The sequence below is a fragment of the Trachypithecus francoisi genome, unplaced genomic scaffold (genome assembly GCF_009764315.1).
Source record: "Trachypithecus francoisi isolate TF-2019V2 unplaced genomic scaffold, Tfra_2.0 Lachesis_group16, whole genome shotgun sequence".
Lineage (NCBI taxonomy): Eukaryota > Metazoa > Chordata > Mammalia > Primates > Cercopithecidae > Trachypithecus > Trachypithecus francoisi.
Genome location: NW_022681461.1, coordinates 44196872 through 44215228, shown reverse-complemented (window position 1 = coordinate 44215228; position 18357 = coordinate 44196872). Strand labels below are relative to the sequence as shown.

The 18357-nt window shown below is 41.5% G+C and overlaps 1 protein-coding gene across 14 annotated transcripts in view; it reads left to right on the top strand.

Moving 5' to 3' along the window:
• NFIB (nuclear factor I B) overlaps positions 1-18357 on the top strand; it is a 248781-nt gene that overhangs the window by 5896 nt on the left and 224528 nt on the right. For 5 of the 14 annotated variants that reach the window (XR_004443480.1, XM_033237366.1, XM_033237369.1 and 2 more), the window contains exons 1-2: positions 3004-3193; positions 9147-9678. Coding sequence is in view for 13 of the 14 variants with exons in the window: in XM_033237366.1 (XP_033093257.1) it covers positions 3164-3193; positions 9147-9678 (562 nt within the window). In the remaining variant the exon portion in view is untranslated. Of the gene's footprint in view, positions 1-2544; positions 3194-9146; positions 9679-18357 lie in introns of those variants that run through there. The other 9 variants (XM_033237375.1, XM_033237371.1, XM_033237370.1 and 6 more) reach the window with 3 other exon arrangements.

The window sequence follows — 18357 nt, the reverse complement described above, 5'->3', positions numbered from 1 at the left end:
AATTTCTGAGATAAATGAGTATTTGCTGGATTAACCTGTCACCTCATTTCTTTCATCCGTAAAGACTGCCAACTTTATCCCAGCTTTTCAAAAAGAAGAAATGACCCGCACAAAGGAAACTAACGTTGTCAGAACGCTGACTCCAGGATTTGCCGGGGCAGGGGCGGGGACCGCAGGGAGGCCGCTCCCAGAGCGTGTGGCCGAAAGGGTTAACTCGCAGGAGTCCGCGCGATTTCCTCGACTTTACCTGTTTCCCCAGCCCCAGCAGCACCCCCTCCCCGGCCTCCCGAACTCCCCACCCCCCAGCGCCTTTCTTCTTTGGGCTCTGGCTTTACGGGGGCTGCAGCTGGTAAACTTGGCAAGCTCGCCTCATTAAGAGCGCTCTTTGAAAACGGACTGTGTTTGAGCATTTCCCTAATGAGGACAGGACGGGGTTAAAAAGTGACCATTTCATGGTTGACTTGAACCTGCCTACTTTTCTTGATGTGTCGTTGTGAAATGCTTGATGTGGATAACTCCCACTTGGTGAAGGAAAAAGTCACTGGTTCCTCCAGGTCCGCTGGGGGAAGGAAGAGGGGACGGTGGGCAGAAACCAGAGGGAGTGTGAGGGGCTAAAGTTGAGGGGACAAATCAAGAGCTGGGAAGCGGTGGAAAAAGGATAGGGCAATCGGGGGCGAGCCTCAAAACGCCCCAGCAGTACCCGTGGAAGCGGGGCGGCCCCTCCCTGGGGATAGGCCCGCCAGGCCCCGGTAGCCCCAGCGCCCCCGCAGCCCCCAGCTAGGTAGACTCGGAGCCCCAGGCGCTCACTTTTCCTCCCTCCATTGTCTGGGCGGCCTTTGCTTCCACCTCTTCCCCATCCACCCCAAGCAGAAAACCGGATTGGGGGGGGCGGTGTGTGTATGTGTGTGTTGGGGGGGGTTGCAGAAAGGGTGCAAGGCGAACCGCCTCCTTCAAAATCCCCGGAATCAAGTTCATTCACTCGGAGCCTCCACTGGCGGCGGGGTGGGGGCGGGGCAGCGCCGCGGAGGGGAGCCGGCGCGGGCGCGGAGCGGCTCCGGGCCGGCCGCCTCTGGAGGGCTGCAGCGGCACACGCACCCTGCGCGCGCGCGCGCGCGCGTCCGCCGGCCCGCCCGCCCCGCAGCCCCGGGCGCGCCGCGGCCCCGCCCCGCTTGCACCCGGGCGGGTAGGGAGACGCTTTCCGCCGGCGCCCCGGGCCCCGGGGGGTGGGGATTGGGAGCCAGCCAGCGGGGCTGCAGGAGGAGGAGGAGGAGAGCGAAGCCTGGCGCTGGGAGGAGGAGGGAGCAGGAGGCGGCGGCGGCTCGGTCGGGTCCTCCCGCTCAGAGCGAGGCCACGTGCACGGGGCACCCCCGAAGAGGGCGGCAAACCGCGGCGAAGCGCCGCACGCCGCGACTGCCTCGGGCGCGGGCCTGTGGTGGGGAGACCCGGGACGACCCCGCACCGCCTCCCTACCCGCGAACCCGGACTCCGGGCGGGGCCGTCGGGGGCTGGGCGCCGCGCCCCCCAGGTTCGCGCCGGCGCGCCCCAACTACTTGGGCCCAAGTTCGCTCAGGACCCCGCCTGTTCCGCTTTCCCCTCTTCTTTGCAGCCTCAGGCTCTGCGGACTGAGCCCGCCCCGGGTGCGAGTGTCGGCGCCCCAGCCCCGGCCCGGGGGCGGCCTGGGTGTGAGGGAATTTTCCACTCGTTCCTTTCTAGGGCTCAGACCGGTTCAGTGCTTCTCCCACTCGGATGTTCCCGCGGCTTAAAGAGTCCGCAGCGAGCACCGAAATACCTCTTCCAGGGCGGGTTTTCGGGGGTGTGTATGTGTGTGCCGGTGTGGGGAGGGCAGCGGAAAGAAGAGCTATTTTGGAAAAAAAAAGTCATGTTTCTGTGGCACCGGTAGGATACCTTTAACAAATGAGGGAGAGGTGGGGGGGAGAGAAGGAGAAGAAGGAGGAGGAGGAGGAAGGTGGGGGGCGGGGGGTGTGGAGAGGCTGGTGCAAAAGGAATGCGCGTTTGCAGGAGGAGGAGTAAAGCGATGATTGTGTAATTAAATAATAAAACAATCCTTAAGTCTGATTTGGAGAGAGCTCGAGCGGGGTCCAGAGGGTGGAACCGGTGAATTTTTCAACTTCCAAGTTTTGCAACGAAAGAAAGCAAGAGAGGGAGGGAATAAAAAGCTCAGAGCAGAAAAGAGAGGAGTTTGGAGCCGAGCGGGAGAGCGGGATTTATCGTTTGGAATTTTTCAGGAGATCGTTTTGATACCCCTGGGCTCTGGGCAGCGGCGGCAACAGCAGCCTCCACGCTCGGCCGGGTCAGACGCGGGGCGAGGTGGGCGGGCGGGCGGCCGGGCGCCGAAGACCCGGTGCGGGCGGCGGCGGCGGCGGCGGCGGCGGCTGCAGCCGGGGACCACGCGCCGCGAGTCTCCTCCGCTCCGGAGATCAGCGCTCGCGCCCCCTCCCTCACCCCAGCCTCTCCCTTCTCCCCCACCCCGCCCCACCCCGCCCCCACCCCGGCCCTCTCCCGCGCGCGCTCCGCCACCCGCGCGCACTCGCTCACGCTGCCCCTCGCGCACACACATGGTCGGCTCGCGGCAAAGTTTCGCCTGCGATCACCACTCCGGGATCCTGCCGCAGTGCTTGGGGCTGTAACCTTGAACTTTCCCAGCGCGGTGACACATTCTCCCCGCTCTCCCTCCCGCCCACCCGCCCTCCTGCGCCCCCCTCCCCGCCTTTTTTGAAAAAGCATTTTACCACCAACCACCACCCCAATCCAACCCACACCGAACCTTCGCGCACCCCCTGCCCCCCAACAACAACAACAACAACTGCAAAATAGAAAACAAATCCCCAAACCCAGGCGAAAAGCAGCCAACACCGGCGGCGGCGGCGGCCTCGGCAAGCACGGCCAGCGCGCTCGGACTGCAAGAGGGTTAAAAGTGTAGATTGGATTTCACCCCTGGAAATCTAGCACGCCGAGTGAACTTGAATCTTTGGCTATTTAAGGAGGACTGGGTTTGTTGTGAAGTTGCGGTGATCCAGCGCAGAGCCCCGTCCTGACTGATCGCATCGCGGGGCTCAGATGACTGTAAAATGAGTAGATGAAATTCTTGCTTCTCGAAGATTTTCTTGGGCATCTCCGGGAAAGTGCGTTTTAAGGCGAAGTCATGATGTATTCTCCCATCTGTCTCACTCAGGTACATGTCTCGGTCGCTTTCTCGAGCTTTCTCTCTGGCCCAAAATGCCTTTGTTTTGTTTTGTTGCGGGCAATTAACTGCTTGAGTTAACCTCCGCACATCCCCGTCCCTGGAAGAAGTGGCCTGGAGTTGCAGCAGGCGTCGCGGGGCGGCGTGGGAGCCGGAGAGCGGCCCCTCGCCCACGGCCACTGCGAGCGCCCAGCCCCGCGCCCTGGGCACGGAGCGCGGGCGCTGGGCCGGGCAAGGCCTCCGGGGGTGGGCAGGGCCGGGATCTGTAAGTGCGAGGCCCAGTGCGGGCCCCCCAAGTGCCCTTTGTGGTGCGGCATCCCCGCCCGGGGTGCCAGCAGCCCCACTCGGCAGCTCGCGCACTTAGGTGGACTCGGGCTTTGGAGGACTTTACGGGAACTAAGGTTTTAAAAACAGCCAGTGAACTTGGGCAAGGGGACTGTAGCTCGAGTCTGTGTGGGCGCCGCTGGACACCGCTGCAGGCAGTGGGCGGGCGACGAAGCGAGTCGGAGGTTGTGGTCCGGGGACCCATTCCTTTGCTTTATTTGGGGATCTGAAACCCTGGTCCATAGTGACCCGCTGCACTTTGGGGTTTCCAGTGACCGCACCACAAAGGCAGTATTCACGTTGACACGAGTTAGTTGGTCTTGGTGATTGTTAAGGAGTTTTAGAACGTGTTCATTTTGTGGAAACCTGTTCATTTGACGATATTTGGGCGTAGCTCGTAAGGCATTTTAAGTAATGCTGGTAAAAGTAAGGTCATTTTTTTCTGCTTTGAGAATTGTCCTGAGACCTTGGGAATAATGTTATGAAATAAAACACTGGTTTTATACTTTTTAAAAACACGATTTGTATCACTTTAAGCCAGACGGTCAAATAGAAAAGTGGCGAGACCGAACAGACTTACCTGGGGGCAGTTTTCATCGCTGCCCAGGAAACTAACAACTGACAAAGTAGCTAAAATATCTTGGCCCAGAACTGTCATTTGAGGCAGTATTTTAAACCTCTAAAGGTATAGGGCAGCTTATTTCAGCTTTTAGGAAGATGTGTCACCGTTGGTAATTGATAACCATTTTCTTTGACATTGCCATAAAAACGAATAATATAAAGAAGTGTCAGCCAGTCTTGGGCGTGTTAAAATTTTAAAAATACCTAATATCACGATGATGCATTTTTTAATGGACAAATAATTAAGATTTCAATTGTATGACAATTAGAAGCCATTGTGATTCAAAAGGACTGAGGCATTCATAAATTGTGAATGAAGATGAAAACAATGATAAGGCTTATTCAGTGATTGGATACAGTCCTGTAGCTTTTTGGCTGACACATTTTTTATTGTTTATATTTTGTTTGGCATCTGAGTATGATTAACTTAGATATGGCTATTTTCAGCAAGTAAACATGCACTTTAATTTAACAAAACTGGAAAAATGAGTTGCTGAGCTATTTGTATTTTAAAAGCCATGAATGATAATAGCCAATAAATATGATGAAACTGTTTCAGGTATAACGAATTGCCTTTGGTTGTAAAAGTTACCATTAATATTACCCATCAACCGGATATATTTTTCTCTCTTTCTGATAAGCTATGTTAACTTGATATAATTTTTACACCGTGATCAAGTAAAACAAATCAAAGCAAGATTTTCAGTTACAGAGTATAGCATCACTTATTCTCACCTGTAAAAGACTGAATAATTGTGCATTTCTCTATATTTCTAGCATAAGCTTTTCAGAAACATTGCTAGCAATTACATTGCATTTTTAGTCTCCTCCAAATATGTATTGAAAACTCACTAGTTTTATCTTAATTTGTGTAAGTTAAAAATAATATTGCAGCATTGAGACATATGGAATGTTGGGATCATATACAGCATAATCATTCAGCTATCACATTAGTATTCAAAGATACATACTTAACAACAATAACTTGTGATAACTAATATCCTCTACTATTTTAATAATATAAATCTAGGCTTATGTATACAAGGCCTATATCAGGGAAGGTATTTTACCTTAAGAATTCTCACTTCACTAAGCTCCATGTGACTTTGCAGGTAATGTAGGTGTTGTAAAAGTGAGGCCACATTAATAGCGTTACTTTTGTATCAGATCAATAGTTTTGTATCACAAGAGCCTAGTAGCTGTATGTAGCACAGCATGTCTCAGGACATGTAAATTGCAAAATAGAGTATCATTCTTAATTGGTTATAAACTTTTAAAAGTATCTCAGTTGTTGCAATAAGGTATCTAGGGTTTAGAAAAAATCTTAATTTAAAAGGACCTACCATTAAATGTTATGTTTAGCAAAATGATATGCTACAGAATCAGCACATCAATAACCAATATTTATACACCAGTATAAATCAGATATAAAAGAAAAATTAAGAACTATCACATATGATTTAATATTTGTTTAAAAATAATGTAAACCATTAATAATATAACTTTCAATTGGCATGATGGCATTAAATATATTTTTCTTTCATTGCTTTTAAGTTCTTTAGGTACATTTTTTTGCATGATTTATTGTTACATAGCAATGCGCCAAGAACACCTAGTATTTACTCTTCTACCTCTATGTTGGTCTAATTATCCATTCCTTTCATGGAAATGGAAGAAAAATAAATATGCCTAGTGGAATTAAGACTCTTTACTTTTATATCTGAAATTTGTAACTTTGTTATTTACTTTGTCAATTTAGTTCAACTAAAGGAAGTTTTAAAAGAGAATTGCTGAACATCAATGCATTTTACTAAAAATTCTGAAAGAGCAAAGTTTCATATTACTTTTGTATACAGTTTGATTTTAAATCACTTACATGTTTTGCTTTTGAAAAAAAATTTATAATTGCTTAATGTTATTGTAATAATCCACTGCTAGTTAGGATATTTGAAAACCTTAATCACCTTTTTAAAAAACATTTTTGTATCAGGACAGTTACTATGTTCCATATTCATGTCACTCATAATCTTTAAGACTCTAGTGCTACTCAGCATTAGGAAACAGTCACACTTGGGAGATGACATTTAGGCATGTTAATACGGAAATGTATGTGACTTATAGCAAACCTCAATTTACAGTCATTTTTGGAGGATATGTCCCCTTGTCAAGTAAGTGCTTCACTTGAATTCACATAATAGTGAAACGCTGAACAATATCATAAGGCAAATTGGCAGCCTGAGAAAGTTTGCTACTTTTATTTCTCAAAAAAAGCATGTTTTAAAACAGTATTTGGCAGCATTGACAGCAGACTCAAAGGAACGTTTCAAAACTGTGTGCATTTGCTAAGAATTTTCAAATTCAACCTTCATTTTGGATTTTGGTTGTTTAAAATAACTCATTAAAATTTTGAGCTTTCTTGCATGATAGGTTATGTTTATAATCAAATATTGAAACAAACAAATTTAATCAAAACTGTGTTTGATGTCTTTATAAGAAAATGAAATGTCACTGAACATAGTACTTAAGGACGTAAGTACTTACGTGTTACCACATGGCTTAATATTTGTAAAATAATATTACATTTTTAAAAGCATGGCAAGGGTAGAATGAGTGAGGCAGAGCCCACCCACTCTACCTCATGTGCTCTTTACATTCGCAAGGTTTTAGTTTATGGGTGCATATATGTGTGTTTTTTAGTCATATCAATAAATCATAGTAAAAGATTACAGGAAGCGAGTTTCCAAAGCACATCTAAGTCCACATTTCCTTGAGCAGGCTTTCCTTTTGCATATATTCCTAAAGGGGATAAACAAAGTTTTTGTAGTTACAGTGAAAGCTAAAAGCATGGCATCAGAAAGTGTATGGAGATAGGGAGGTCTTATCATGGGATGTGGTTGCTGTGAGCAGGGCTGCCTTCCCACACAAAGAACAGATTGTGGTTTAACTCTTTCCATGGCCTAGTTTAACGTGCTTGAATAGTGACTGAATTGTTCAAATCTCTGCTGGAAACTACTGATCGGTTTAATGATTTCCTCTATGGCATTTGGTTATGCCTCATGCTGTGATGTAATCATCAGCATTCTGTATTGTTATAAAATTTTTATTCATACTTATTCTGGTGAAGGAACACTTACAGCAATGTTAGAACACTTTTGATAACTACATTATTGATTGGATGGGACACGTACTCCTTCCATATCTGAAGTGCAAACAGCTAACATGTTGCAGTCTGTAGCATTAAAACTTTGAATTTCTTCTTAAAAATACATTCATCTCTATATTGGATTTTTTTTTGACACCTTCTTTGTTAAAGAGTCATTAGTTGTACTTTCATCATATTTACCTAATAGAATTAGTTAGTCTTCTGTTAAACATAATTTATTCCACATAGTTCAGGGTGATTAACATGAGTATGTGAATTCTAACTTGGGATACAGTCAGAGAGAGTTATTTTGTAGTTGGGCTGACAAGATAGTCAATATGATCAGAAAAGTGGTGATGGAAGTTCTCATTTGCTTCAAATCTTGGCTTATTGCATACATACGGTGTGCATGCACTGGACGTTAAGCTCTTTCTCTTTGAACAGTAATAGGCCTAAGCTTATAAGACAGGTTTTACCTAAATCAGGAGGTAATGAAACTGACTGCACTGGGAAGTGACTTGAAATATCTGTAGGTAAAGATTATCCACCATTCCTCACTGATCCCGTCCCTTAAAAAAAGGCTTGGATGAAACAGGCAGGAAAAATGCAGGAGCCTAAAGGTAAACTACTTAATTCAAAAGATTGGTACTCTATAATCTATGTACCTGCAAATTCACATGCACGTGCATATATGCACCCACAGTTCTAGCTGATAATTCATCTACATGGCAAATGAATTGTATAGATTCCACAAAAGCAGTAACTGACCAGCAGTGCACTCCTGGTGTCACCCCACCACAGTATGCAGAGACACAAAGAATGTAAAGTTGGTGCCAAGTTGCCATTTTTCATTGTTCACCTCAGATTGATTTTTAAGAGGTTTAGAATAATTGCTGTACTCATGTGATCGGTGAACAAATTAACGGACTCTGTGGGGCTGCATATTCTATAGGGAAGCTGCTGGAAGAACATTCATGTAATTTTTGTTTTCAAGTTTGAAAACTTCTATTTAAAAACGCAAGAGTGTATGTGAGAAAGCACAAGAGTGCAAATGTGTGTGTGTTGGGAGCTGGCGTTGGTAGTGTGGGGAGAGAATGCACTGCTCAAAGTATGGAAACCTTCTGTTCAGGACACAGATACGACGAGCCCACTTTCTCTCACTGTATACCGGTTTCTCTAGTTACCACTCTTGGAATGGTGCTGTTTCAGTGTTGGAATGTTGGACGTTTGATAAGAAAATGGATCAAGTTTAATGGCGCATGCTCTTTGTGCCACCAGCAGCCTCTTGCTGAGAGCATGCTCCAAAAGCGGGAACTGTGTGGCATTACACTGAGCATCTATATGCTTTGTGTTTCTGTGCCACAGAGAAGAGAAATGGACTGTGGCATCGCTCCTGCCTTCTGAACAGCTCTGCTCCGATTAAAAAAAAAAAAATCTCACTGTGTTCTTTGTAAAATGGTACTGCATAGTGTTAGTTGGTCAATCAAATATTGAAATATTATATTAGGTGCCAAGCACCTAAGTTAGTTGCATATATTTTAAAGAATGTAGAATGCATGGCATTGGGGTGGAAACAAGGGGGATGGGGCCAGAGTGTAATATAAAATATAAACCTTATTTTCTTTATAGGAGGGGGAATTGACCTGTGAATTTTGGTGGAAAGGGGACAGCTGGGCATACTTTACTTTCTTCTTGTCCTGTTATTTTGATAATTTTAAATAAGAAAAGAATGTTATTTTCATGTATAACTTTTTGTACTGAATTGGAAACGGATTGTGGTCTTATTTTCTTATTTTTTGAGCTTTTAAAATTAAACTGACGACGCACATCTTTTCCTCACCCCTCTGTCTTTCGCAGGATGAATTTCACCCATTCATCGAGGCACTTCTTCCACATGTCCGTGCAATTGCCTATACTTGGTTCAACCTGCAGGCTCGAAAACGCAAGTACTTTAAAAAGCATGAGAAGCGAATGTCAAAGGATGAAGAAAGAGCAGTCAAAGATGAGCTTCTCAGTGAAAAGCCTGAAATCAAACAGAAGTGGGCATCCAGGCTTCTGGCCAAACTGCGCAAAGATATTCGCCAGGAGTATCGAGAGGACTTTGTGCTCACCGTGACTGGCAAGAAGCACCCGTGCTGTGTCTTATCCAATCCCGACCAGAAGGGTAAGATTAGGAGAATCGACTGCTTGCGACAGGCAGACAAAGTCTGGCGTCTGGATCTAGTCATGGTGATCCTGTTCAAAGGCATCCCCTTGGAAAGTACCGATGGAGAGCGGCTCATGAAATCCCCACATTGCACAAACCCAGCACTTTGTGTCCAGCCACATCATATCACAGTATCAGTTAAGGAACTTGATTTGTTTTTGGCATACTACGTGCAGGAGCAAGGTAGGAGCAGATTGTTCTTTTTTCTAGCACGGCAAACACTGCACACAAACCTCTGTAGACTGAGTATCTGGCTTGAGTTAGATGGTTCTCAAGGCCCCTAGATATCCTCCACCCTCTCTGGGTACAGTAGGGCGTCCGCTTTCACTCACATGTCCACTGCCATGTGCGAGCCATGTAAATAGACACGGGGCTTTCATACCTGGATAGGCTTGGATATTTAAGAAAGACTACAAAGAGGTGCTTTTTCAAGTATCTAATAATACTGTTTTTCAAAGACATAGGATAGTCTAACAAATATAGTTCATTACACTACACTTTCTGTGGTAGGCTACATTTTTGCATCTAGTCTAGTAATCTTTTCCTGATTTGAAAATGTAACTTTATTTATGAATAGTCAAACCATTCTAAGTAATTTTTGTATTAATCTTTTTAATTAATGAGATAGAGGAACTTTGTTTATGAATTTAGTGGTATTGCACTGAAAATAGAACTAATGTTTACTGTTACAAAATGCTTAAGATAGATAGTATAAAAAAATATATCTTACGTAGACCTAGATTTACTTAATTTTAATATTTCTATCATCACTTTTGATTGTGCAGTATTCACTGTCGATTAAATAGAATTGAGTTATTATTTAAATGATTTATAATATGTTCCCAGAGTTATTTGGGAACACTTAATAACGTTAGTTTACTTGTATGTAAATTCATAAAACTTACCGAGGAGGAAAGTCGCAGCGCTATTTACAGAACAAAAATAGAAAGTGGACTGGTTACACTGGTTTAAAATAAATTTCAAAAAGAATACAGAAACCGCATACCATACCTATTATTTAAAATACCTGATAAGGAGAGTGGTATAAATGTTGCCTAAATAATTAAAAAAGATGATGTTATTACTGAATACTTCAGTTAATGAAATGTTTATTTTTATTTTTCTTAATATATTTTCCTTAAGTAGGTAAGAATTTCTTTTCTTCAAATAAATGCATGAAGATATAGATGTCCTTGCATTAGCAACAATCCATAGTAAAACAATCATTTTACAAAGCAGCATACCAAAAGTAGACTGAAGTTTGAGCTGTCACAGATGGTGGGTCATTTCCAAACTTGGCCTGATGGGAAGAGAAATGGCCTGCAGATAGCCAGGTGACAGAGTGTTATCTGATGTTCATTATATAAATGTGAGACTTAATACATTGCTATGAGTTTTATTATTCAAAAAAAATCAAAGTTACTTTTTTGACTCTGAATTCTAGGTACTCACTATGTGCTTTTTGGCTTGATTTTCTTGTAGCTTTGGAGATAAGCTTAAGTGTCATTTTAGAATTTTTAGTCTGATTTTAAATAATGGTGTTGGACATTGCCCATTTGGAAATATTACCTGTTCCTGAAAAAAATGAAACATTGTCTTTAATATTTCCATGCATTTAAGAATTACAGTCCAAATAATGAAGGTTTGGGGAAAATAATATTTTTGTCCCATGTGTCCTAAAATAAAACTCAGTAACACATGGCAATTATTTGATTGACAGATGTCTAGGAGGTGACACTTTAAGGTGGGCTGTATATATGTGTTGGATTGACTATAAATGAGTTTTAACTGTGTTGTGAAAGTCAAGGATGGAAGTAAAATTTCAAAAAGTGGGTCATGTAACTTTTTAATACAGGGAGGGAAGATTTGCAACAACTTCACTACTGCTCACATTTTAAGTTGCTTGAAGGCTAGGTTTTGAGGTGTGCCTGCCTGCATGCACATTTACTCCTGGGGCAGGCAGCCAGATCTCTTAATATTGATGAACTGACAATAAAGATTTGTAAAGATAGATTGAAAAAAGAAAAAATGCATAAATGCCTTCCGTGTTTCACCACTGGTCATGATAATCAAAAAGTTTTAACCAACTCTTAGAGACCATGTTTTTAGATAAAACATTTATTTTGTTGTTGTTGGTTCAACTATCTCTATTGTAAGAACTTTTCATTATTTTATCTTGTGCATCTAACTTGTATCCTCTGCTACCTGCCAGTGCATCATCTTCTCTTAGCATCTGTTGATTCTTCCTTTGGAAAGCTCACGTCAGGATGCTTTTGTGTTTTCCTCTTTTCAAAATTTATATATTTTTCCTTGTCAAGTGTAGGTTAGTTATGTCATTTTGTAGTGCAATTGATTAAAGAAGGCAGATTTTAAAAGATAATTCTCTAGTCAGTCAGAGGGCTGCATATTGCGAGTGATGACTTTTTATTTCTCTTCTAAGGACATGGTAACTCACCTAAGTCTGTTTTATAAATCAGGTTAAGAAGTATGAATGAAAACATGAAAGAAAAAATCAGAAAAGAGAAATGTAATGTTTGCAACAGAAAGAGCAACAAAATTACATTTCCCCCTTTTTCTCTCTCCCCACTTCTAAATGACTGGGAGAAAAACATGAGAAAGAACAGAGAGAATGCCAAAGATGGTTGCCACTGGCACCAGGATTGGCATCAGACCCTCTTTGTTTAGCTCAGGATGCCTGTGATTTGTTAGTTGGCATCCGCATTGCAGTGTGGAGTGATGTTACAATATATTGACAATTTCCAGATCTAGAAATGTCAATAGTCCTCTTGGTTATTTATACAAGATCACGTACTTCATCTCTTCTGGAAGATGAAATAAAGACCATCATGTACTAAAGTTTCATTGTTGACCAACTTTCTATGCTTTTCTTTTTCCCTCTTTCTCTTTTGGTTCGACCCACACTTTTTTTTCCTTCTTCATGCCCAGCAGCCTCATCTTTCTGAAATGTGGGAAGAGTTACTAGAGCTTTGACACAAGCTATAGTGCTACATCTGCATCTGATATGGTTTGGGGAAACATTTATGCTTTTTGAGATCATTTTTGATACATAGTTCATTAGACTTTTGCATTACATGGCCATGAGGCAGTATTTTCTTTAAAGCTTAATCTCTTTGTTATTCGGCTACTATGCATATAGTCTGGTTGACCGCAATTCAGTCCATTTTGCTATTTCCTTATATTAGCAAAGGCTGATGTTCAGTATAGTTGTTTATAAAATTCGGTGTCCCCCTGCACTTCACCTCAAATGTACACATCATTTGGGAGTAACTGCGTTTAAATCCATAAAATCATTTGATGTTATTGATTCAGGGGCTGCGCTTCGGCTGTTTCGTTGCTACAAGAACCGCCATTTTGTTTGTGAAGTGCCAGGCGAGGGGGAAAAAAAAAGGCAGACACTGTGTTTGATGCCAATAATGGTTGCCAGTGGCACCGAGGTTGGCATCAGACCCTCTTTGTCTAGTTGCTGAATGCCTTTGATTCGTTGGTTGGCATCCGCATTGCAGTGGGCACACTGGAAAGTTTTTGACAATCCCTGAATGAAAGCTGCTTGCTTGTTTGCTGCAGCAAATCTTAGCTAATATAAAACTCTTCCTTTTTTTAGGTTTTGTCTAAAAAAATTGTGACAGATTAAAGAAAAAATAGCTCTAAATGGTATCTATTTTCCCAAAGATATTAAAGATGTCCAATGATTCTTGGGCAGGTGGTACCTATTCCCCATATTGTCTTTGTTATTGCATTCATGAAAGCAAAGCAAAAACAAAACCAAACAAAAACCAGGCAAGCCTTGCACAACACACCTTCCTGGGATATAAGTGTCCTATAGGATGCAGGGTGTGCTATGACAAGTGTGTGGAGGACAAACCTAACGTAATGATATGTAATGCATTCATTATGACTGACTGTTGCTCTCAGTCACATCTCTGCTTATTTGTTATGCAATTTCTAGTTCCCTCACTTTACACTCTTGCAAATTTTATAGTAACATTTTGAGAGGACTTCATTTTTCCTCTCTAGTTAGAAATGCATAACAGAATACATGTTTAAAGAGAGAGAGAGAGAGAGAGAGAGAGAGAGAGAGAGAACTTTAAAGGGAGACCTATGCGTTAAGGTCTGATATAAAATCAGTTATTCTGGAATTTCTCAATCCTGCATCACAATGTTATGAAATTTTCAGTGCACAATTTTGTACACTGGGAAAATCAACCAGAAGGCTAGAATAATTTTGGTTAAAGTTTCCTAGGTAGTTAGCATTAATATTGTTTTTCAGTTAACCACCATTATCTCGTTAATTAATAAGAAGGATTAGCAGTTCTACCCAAAGGGCTGCACAGAAGGAAGTCTGGCCTATGGGAGGCCTTGAGTTGCCAGACTGTGTCCTGTCTGAAGGGGAAAAAAGGAAGGGGGTGGTGGTGGTGGTGGGAGTGGGGGGGCGGGAGTGGGATTGGCCTTTCTCTGGGGCAGGAAAGCATTTTGAAGAGAGAGGTCACAACACCCCAAGACATTTAAAGGTCTTGAGAGATAGTAACTGTTGTCATGTATATAACAGATTAGAGTTTACAATGAGTCAGCCTAACTGAGTTTTGGACTGTACTTTGCACTCTTATTAAACATGTTTTGGAGTGTTAAAGAGAGCCCAGAAACCTCATTGCTATCCTGAAAAAGTAGTTTCCTTTAGCCTTGTTGAACCCTTAAAATTATGATCTGTTGTTGGATGGCCACTTTTGTTGCTTTATTGTTAAATGTTATAATAATTGAAGTACATTTTGAAGTTGTGAAAAATGTGACTTGTTTACAGGGGAAGTCATAATCATTATTATTGTATTTGAAATAGAAGCCTGCCTGGTTGTCACATATCATTAGTGAGGAAGCAAATGCTAAGAATTATTTTCTTCCTACAGTTACTGAATTTCAGAATCCTTTTGGGTAACAATTATTTCTTTATGAAAAGCTTAAGTAGATAATTGTTTGCAAGTTGGCAGTGTATTTTAACAGATTTCACTTGATTTGCAGGTATTTCCCATTATGGGAAAAAATAAGCTTTCATAATTGATTAAAATGAGGCTGTTCTCTAGGATGATTTGGTGTGTCTGCATTGTGAAATGCTCTGGGAGCATAAAAGTTTGTGTGTAGGAGAAATACTTGGTATGCATGTTTGATTTAGGGGAGCACTGTTAATTTTTCCCATCTAGCAACTTGTCCTTGACTGAACTTGTGAACTCTAGTGCACATTTGTTTGCATTCTGGCTCATACACAATTCACAAGATAAAGAAGGGCTCTTATTGGCACGTCTTGCTCCTAGGCTTAATGAGACCTTTGTGGGAACATATATTGTGAAATAAGATACTTAACAATTTTCTCACTGATAAGAAAACACAGTCTCCGACCAGAAGTTCACCCTCTATGCCATGAAGTCCTGCCACAAGATAGCTTTAGCAGACAATTTAAGAGTTAAACTCTGAGGCCCCAGTTGCCAGCTGGGGAAGCTTGGCATCTGTGTTCCGATATGGCAAACTAAGCTCTTGCATTGCTGTTAATATGATCTCATTTTTCAAAGGGAAGTATGGGGGGAGAGAAGGAGAGAGGGAGCGAAGGATGGGATGCTTATTTGTTACATCAATTATGATTTTTCAAATATTTAAAAATATATAGTACCCCACTTTCTGGAGGCAGCAAAGGTTGGTAAAATATTCTACCGACAGCATTAGGCATCTTCCCCCCACCCTGTATATACAGCACTACAAATTTTGTAATGAAAAATATTTAGATTATGTATTTGGATTTACAAATTTAGTGCACAGTGTCTCTTGTGTGGTAAAATAATTCCAAATATCTCCATATTTGTAAGAACCAAAATAATATGCATTGTTCGAGAATCATGGTAATTGGAGAGGACTGTGCATTGCAGTGACAGGAGTGATGGTCAGGTCTCCTGAAGAATGCCTTCCTGATAGGCACAGTTACGGTGTCTGTGCCTGGAGACTTAGAGCTGGGTAGGAGCCATTTAGAGAGGCCACCTATTGCTACAGCTTTAATTCTTTAAAGTTGCTGTTTTCTAAAGTGGTACCTAAGAAGCACTTCCAAACATAAAGATTTGTAATCGATTTGGTAGGATTTTTCATTTACTTACTTGTTTTTCCCTAAATTTGGAATTTAGGAAGAAGCAGTCATAAGGAAGTTAAAGTTATAATCCTCCATTAACCTTTTCCTTTTGGATTTGGCACTTAAAATTTGAAACAACAGTCCAAGATACTCAGTTAGTAAGGTCTTTCTCCTTATAAGCTTTCATTCAACCAGATTAAACTGAAAAACTAGACTGGTAGGCTATATAAAACTGTGCTTTCTAACACTAGCAGTCTTGCCATCACTGCTGGCCAGTTAGAATTTCAGCACCTGAAGAGAGAGGGACCCAACGGGAGTTTATGTCAGAAGTCACAGGATTTCTTAAAAATTGAGATAAGTTAGTTTTCATTTCTGTTATCATGGTGGCTTACATGATAATGGACTTATAATCAAGGAAGTAGTTATTGCTTTGTTTGAAGCTCCAAGTTTGCAAAGAGTGCAAAGAGCATATGAAACACTCATTGAAATGGTCAATTACTAAATACCTGAAAATTATGGGCAAAGGCGATCCCTGGCTCTGAAACTAGCTTCTGGGTAAATGTTTCTCTTTGGTTTATGAAGGAATAGCATTTTCCAGTTTGAAGTTGATGAAAGTAAAACTTGCGACACTTAAGGGGTTTTCTATGTATGTGCTATGGTGGAGCAAATGATTAGCCAACATAATGTTCAGAGCAAGTTTTCCAGCCTTTTTCCCTCCATCCTTGTGAAGGAAGAATAATTTTAGAAATCTCAAGGACTAGTGGTTATGCGATCGGAAACTTCAGTTATTACGGCCGCATGCCCCAGTGCCAAGCATAGCAAGAAGAGACGCTTCCTTCTGATCATGCTCACTTTTCTGTGGCAACGTGGTATGTCGTCTCATTTTAAAGTAAATTCTTAGGACCTTGAACTCTAATTATGTGATGCGGTTAATTTAACTGAATTTAGTTGTTAGAATTTGACATAGAGAATAAATCGTCAAACTGCAGAGAACTTGTGAAAACTAAGTGCGTGCAGTAAGGAGTGAGTCTGTGGGATTAGCTTGTATTAGATTGAACGTTAGAGGATGTGAGACTAATAGGACTTGAATGGTTGGGCTTTTTGGTTGCTATATTATTCAGAAAATTGGAAGAAATGGCTAACCAATGAGGTGGAAAGTCCTTGAGGCTGAATTGAAAGCCACACATTTTAAAAAAATCTTCAAAATTTAATTGTTCAAAAATGGGAAAGCAGATGATTACATGCATAAGTACATTGTTTATAATAAAACACTTAGATACACATATTCTGTGTATGATGATAGCTTAAACAGGACAGCATTGATGAATCACTGACAAATTAAAGAACTCTGAACAAGGACTATATAATTAAAAATATGGGGTGATGGATGAAGTAATTTTACTATCAAAAGTTGCCTGGAGGTTGTGTATTTTCAGAATCCTATTTTAAAGGCAGTTCAGAACATGCAGTAAGTTATTGAGGAAGCATAAACCAGTTGAAAATGGAATTTGTTTAAACAAGTGCGAAATAAAATAAGAATTAACCTTTAAGAAAAGAATTATTTCATGCTAAATACATGCAGTTTGAAAATTTTAGTTAGCTTTGACTCCATTCAAAATAGTCTATTTCTCAAAATAGTCAGCTTAATAAATAGTATTCATTGAATTTTGAAATACATGTCTCTCATAAAACTACATAAAAGCATTTAACAAGCATCCATTAATATTAAGTGACACATATATATTCTCATGCTGAATGAAGATGAACTGTTTTTTTAAGAAACCTGATTTTTCATACTCATTTTGAAAAAAATACATGGAGAAATGTTTTGGTGCTAACAGGGAATGGTAGAGCTTGGGACAAAAGTCTAATCATGAGTACAGATATTAAGAAAAAGTTCTTTGAAGTAGGGTGTATTCTGTAATTCATGTGAGCAGGGGATTACATTTATGCCTATGCTAAAAACATGTCAATATGAAGTCTATACCCCTCTATTAGTGAATTCTAAAGTGTAAAAAGTGTTCCTTCGTAGGGCAACTTGTATTTTATTATTCTGACATCTGCAGTTTCTGGATGGATTACCTTAAATTTGCTATGCTATGTTAAAAGCCTTGTTTTATGAGGTCGGTCTCAGCTTCTGGCCTTGGTGTCAGGAACCCTGCTACGTGATGCAACTTGCCTTGTTAGGTTTAATTGACCAAAGCTGATGTGTTAAAACAATTCATTTGCGCTGTAACTTATGCCCTGGCTAAGTTGCTACCTGAATCCCTTGACCTTGACTTGTTTGGGTCATGAAATGGCTGCAAGCTGTTTGCCCTTTCTATTGTGTAATAATGTCACTGTTTCCTCTTATTCTTTAATGGTAATAGCTGACAAAAAGGCCGAAGCCCTTACTTTACACACCAGTGGATTCAAGGCGTCCCTCTGCAGTAGCTACATCTTCTGTTTGACATGGTCTGGCTGTAGAAGTGACTTTCTTTTGTTTGCTGACAGTGATGGGGACAAATTTGCAGCCCTCCTTGCTACAAGAGGTGGGGCATAGTATTCTGGCATTTGGAGGGATTTAGATCTTTTCTGCTTAGATTTTCAGTTTCTGTGTTTTATGATGGTGTGTATCACAATTTCCTTTTCCACACTCTTCTGAGGTTGACTTTTCAGCTTTTTGTATTTATGGTTTCTTTAATAATTACATTTTGGCATTTTCAGCTGCTACAATAAAAATATTTTATTGTCATAATATG